The sequence below is a fragment of the Penaeus monodon genome, chromosome 32 (genome assembly GCF_015228065.2).
Source record: "Penaeus monodon isolate SGIC_2016 chromosome 32, NSTDA_Pmon_1, whole genome shotgun sequence".
Lineage (NCBI taxonomy): Eukaryota > Metazoa > Arthropoda > Malacostraca > Decapoda > Penaeidae > Penaeus > Penaeus monodon.
In genome coordinates this window covers 5,639,722-5,640,077 of record NC_051417.1, presented here as the reverse complement: position 1 = coordinate 5,640,077, position 356 = coordinate 5,639,722, and the positions used below count along the sequence as shown (strand labels likewise).

Genomic DNA, 356 nt, shown 5'->3' with positions numbered 1-356 from the left:
CTTTGATGAAAAGTTTATTTAAACAATTATTTTCTCATTTTGCCTCAAATTTCCACAATAAATGATAATGTTAATAGCCTTCAACTTACCTCACTGCCCCCATTTTCCAGTGGAGCTTGGCGACCTCTTGCTCTCATTGACATGTTAACCGCCGAGGCCTGGATCTGTTGTCTCATTTCCTCCTCTTCTGCCACCTGGTGTAAATGAAATGTTAATTTTATGGGTATATATTATATATTATAATCATATACCAATTTTTGGTGGACATCATGAAAACTTAAATATGCATGTCAATAATGTAGAGGTAGATGGATTAAAACGTAAATTCTTTTATCAAGCATAAATTATAATTCCTC

The 356-nt window shown here is 33.4% G+C and overlaps 1 protein-coding gene across 1 annotated transcript in view; it reads right to left on the bottom strand.

Moving 5' to 3' along the window:
- Positions 1-89: 89 nt before the first annotated feature.
- Positions 90-356, bottom strand: part of LOC119593383 (tudor and KH domain-containing protein homolog) — a gene marked incomplete at its 3' end in the record, with an annotated part of 10,569 nt that continues 10,302 nt past the window's right edge. The window contains 1 exon segment of the mRNA XM_037942312.1: positions 90-194. Within this exon segment, the coding sequence (XP_037798240.1) occupies positions 90-194 (105 nt within the window).